At 40.6% G+C, this 3,712-nt stretch overlaps 1 protein-coding gene across 1 annotated transcript in view; it reads right to left on the bottom strand.

Annotated features, from left to right (window-relative positions):
- PCCB (propionyl CoA carboxylase, beta polypeptide) overlaps window positions 1-3,712 on the bottom strand; it is a 28,072-nt gene that overhangs the window by 19,953 nt on the left and 4,407 nt on the right. Inside the window, exons 3-4 of the mRNA XM_009323996.1 lie at window positions 3,644-3,700; window positions 915-1,028 (exon numbers count right to left, since the gene is read on the bottom strand). Of these exons, the coding sequence (XP_009322271.1) occupies window positions 915-1,028; window positions 3,644-3,700 (171 nt within the window). The remainder of the gene's footprint in view (window positions 1-914; window positions 1,029-3,643; window positions 3,701-3,712) is intronic.

Genomic DNA, 3,712 nt, shown 5'->3' with positions numbered 1-3,712 from the left:
CAGTAGTGTGTCTAGAGGAAAAATTCCTGCATTAACCACAAAAATATCGTAGAAAGATAAAACTTTCACCAGTCCAATCAGTACTGGATGTCCCCAAACGGTAAGGTTAACAAGTCCTGTTGTACTGCATACCATTCTTTGAACAGAAACCTCAGATTTGCATCTTCTTTTTTATTCCCCTCAAACTTTTTTCCCCACTGACCTACCAACTTGACAGAACAGGCACGTGGTGCTTCTGATCCGAGTTTCTCAAGTTTTCTTCAAGTGCACAGTGTTTGATTTAGTTTAAGTCCCTCTTTCTGCAGTGGAAACCTTTCACCTTTTATCAGCCCTATTGAAAACAGATCTGCTGTGTGAAATTCTTAACATGTCTGTATTTCAGAGGAGACATGGGGACAGCTGGTGGTGGATCACAACCACCAGCCACCTAACAAAACACCCTCTGAACTACAGCATGCCTGTCTCAGACAAATGGAAAAACACTTGAGAGAAATTACATCCCCACATAGGCAATCTATACATTAGTGTGACTCAGAAAGTTAATTGAAAGAGAACCCTAAAACAATTGTTTAAGTAAATTGCCTATTCTTTCATTCTTATGACAAAGCTCACTATATAGCACAACTCCTACAGAGCTTTTCATTGGATCACAGTGTTTTACAAGGCTCAGCATACCCCTGTTTAACAGATGGGTAAATGGAACTAAGTAATTTGCCCAAAGCCAAGAAGAGAACGAAGAGGACAGTCCGGGTCTCACAAGCCCTCATATATGCTGCTTTATCCACCAGGCAACACTGGCTGAAATAGGATGATGATAACCTAAAAGTTTACTTACAAACACTGATTTAAGTAAAGAAAGACTTTGTCCATCTTTGTGGATGCCAAGCTTCCTGGTCATCCAGCAGCCTACTTACCAAAAATATATCTGCATAGCCAGCCAAGGACTCCACTCCCTCCTGGATACGGGCTCCTCCAGAGTCATTCAGCCCAATCACGGGTGCTCCAACCATGGCAGCTTGATCCATGACCTGGTGATGAACACAAACTCCTCATTATTGACCTAGCTAAGCTAAAATCCCAAAGCAACCAACCCCCAAAATGTACATCCCCCAGAAAAAAATTCATACGTGCCAGAATTTGAACTGCCTACATAGCGTTCAGCTTCTCCTTTATTTGTATTAACTATCATAGTCACTAACTGCTTACTGGGGTATCATGTTTTGACTCATTCAGACTGGAGGCTAAGATACACATTCAAACCCTCTAATGACCTTTAATATTTATCTGCCTTACTAGCTGTGCACCTCCATGCTCACACTGCATTATCCTGTGCTAAGTGACACAACCACAGGAGTTTGGACCAGCGAGGTCCAATCTCTCTCTGCTCATAAGAGGTCTCAACTGCACCTTAAACACTCCCTCATATATATCTAATCGGATCTTAAAAGTTTATTGCAGTGGTGATTGTGTAATCTCCCTAAGCAGTATATTCTAATGCTTGATTATCCTTCTTAGAAGTTCTTTGAGAAGACTAAACTAAATCTTTCCTCCGGAAATTTAGAAACATTACTTCTTTCTTGATATATAGTAGACAGGGAGAGCAATTAACTACTACTTTGCCTCTGCATTCAGAAACATTCAAGTACCTCAAATCTCCTTTCAGTCTTCATATTTCCCTTCATGTTTCTAGACTAAGCACCATCAAGTGGCCTCATTTGCTTATGTGAATGTTACACAAGGCATTATCAAATGCCTTATTAAAAATTAGTTGAGTTGACATTTATTGCTTCTTCCTAGAAGGCCTGTCATCCTATCAGGACAGGTTAGTGAAACAATTTCACTGAAGCATTTTGCTATTTTCCAGGGCCTTACATATGGAATAATTATTTATTTCAGGGCTTTTCCAGACACTGAAGTTCTTCCTAAAACACACATCAATATGCACATTCAGATTACTGAGAATGTGTTCATATATTTGACATTGTTTAGCCTACGGTATTTGTATGGAACATTTCAGATTCATTCTCAAAAACACTTTTCTTCAGCTCATGGACTCAACAATTGTCTTGAAATATGCCATCATAGATGCACACAGAGGCTTTAAAGTGTTCCCCACCATAAGTGGGCACATATTACTTTCAAAAGAGTCACACTGAATCTCTACTGCTTCAGGGAAACCACTACAGGCATTTAATATGGTCTGAAAGACCACAAGGCTCTTCTGCAAAAGTAACAGGCAATCTGTAGCCCAGACCCACCTAGTTTGGAGCTTTGCTGCAAGATGCCAAATACCTCTCTGCAACTCTAGGAAAAAATCCCAAATGGGAAATGATTACCACCAAAGAGGCAGATCTCCAGGGAAGTCCAGCTATGGGAGAGCAACTTCACTTCCATGTTCCATGACATTTTACATCCCTTAAGCCACTGATAAGGTTTGCAGGAGCCAAGATCGTCTCTCTTAGAACAGATTTCTGCTTCCCAGAATTCAGCCCAACAAGAGAACTATGAGAAGTGAGACAGAAACCACACTACCCAGCCACTACCCTTTTTTGAGCTCTCCACTGCCCAGGCTGCAGCCTCAAAGACTCTGAGCCCCAAAGCGATTGATGCATCCAGAGCCTTCAAACTTTAGAGCCTACCACTGACATTGATGCCAACCAAGAACAGTACCAACTAGGAAGGACTCACTTTTTTTTTCTAGTTCAGCTACCAGCACTCTCCCTGCTTCTTTAGAAATAAGGGATCAAAAAAACAGTAGAAAGCATCCCAGTGGTCCAGTACCATTACATCCCTCCCCAACACAAAGAGACACTGCAAAGCTCCAATGTGAAAGGGTAATATCAAGTCTTTCCCAGTATCAAGACTTGGTAAAGCCAAGTAGTTATTATCCAGCTCAAAGTCTTCATGTTTTCTAGTTTTATACTTTCTCACTGCTGAGAAGTCTATGCCAAAAAGTAGTTATTTCCATCAGGAGAAAAGGCCTTGCGCACCAAAACCCTTGTTTCTGATACCATAGCAAAAAAATTCAGGAAGTTTTCACCAGCCCACACCACTGAACACTCACACATTAAAAAGTTCTTATCTTCCCCACCCCTGGGATTCAAACACCAGCTTTCCCAGTGAGACAAGCATACAAATGAGAATAAATAGCCACAAGTGCCTGATAACAGAAGCTCTGAGTATCAAGGTGACCTCCAAGTTGTAAAACTGCTTATCTTCAGATTCTCTACTTGTTACATTTGCTTTTTATAAATATTGCACACTTCCACATAGCACTGTTTATAGGAAGAAGTTTCTCCCAAGTCATTTCACATCTCTCCAGTAGACAATGGCTAGTTAATTTATATTTGTACTTTGCAAGTCTCTCTTGTCTTTTGTAGCACAGTAGAAAAGGCAACTTATTTTAAACAAAAAGTGTGTATTACTTAGAAAAGCTCTCTTATACTTGAAAAGCTTCCAAAGGGTACCTGTCTGCTCACCTGTGCTTTCACATCTTAACTGACATGAGGAGGCAGGCATTTTCAGGTTGCCATGACATACACCAGAGTCCACTAAAGTCAGTCACAAACCATTTTCTCCAAAGTCATTAACACAACAGACTGAAAAAAAAGAACACTGACAATTTTCTCCTGTGAAATATTACCTTGCAGATCTTCTGCGCGTGAGCTCCAGATAAACTACCTCCAAATACAGTAAAATCCTGGAAGGAAAA

The sequence above is a fragment of the Pygoscelis adeliae genome, unplaced genomic scaffold (genome assembly GCF_000699105.1).
Source record: "Pygoscelis adeliae isolate BGI_AS28 unplaced genomic scaffold, ASM69910v1 Scaffold485, whole genome shotgun sequence".
NCBI lineage: Eukaryota > Metazoa > Chordata > Aves > Sphenisciformes > Spheniscidae > Pygoscelis > Pygoscelis adeliae.
Note: the sequence above shows the minus strand (reverse complement) of the source record. Positions and strands in the feature narration are given on the sequence as shown.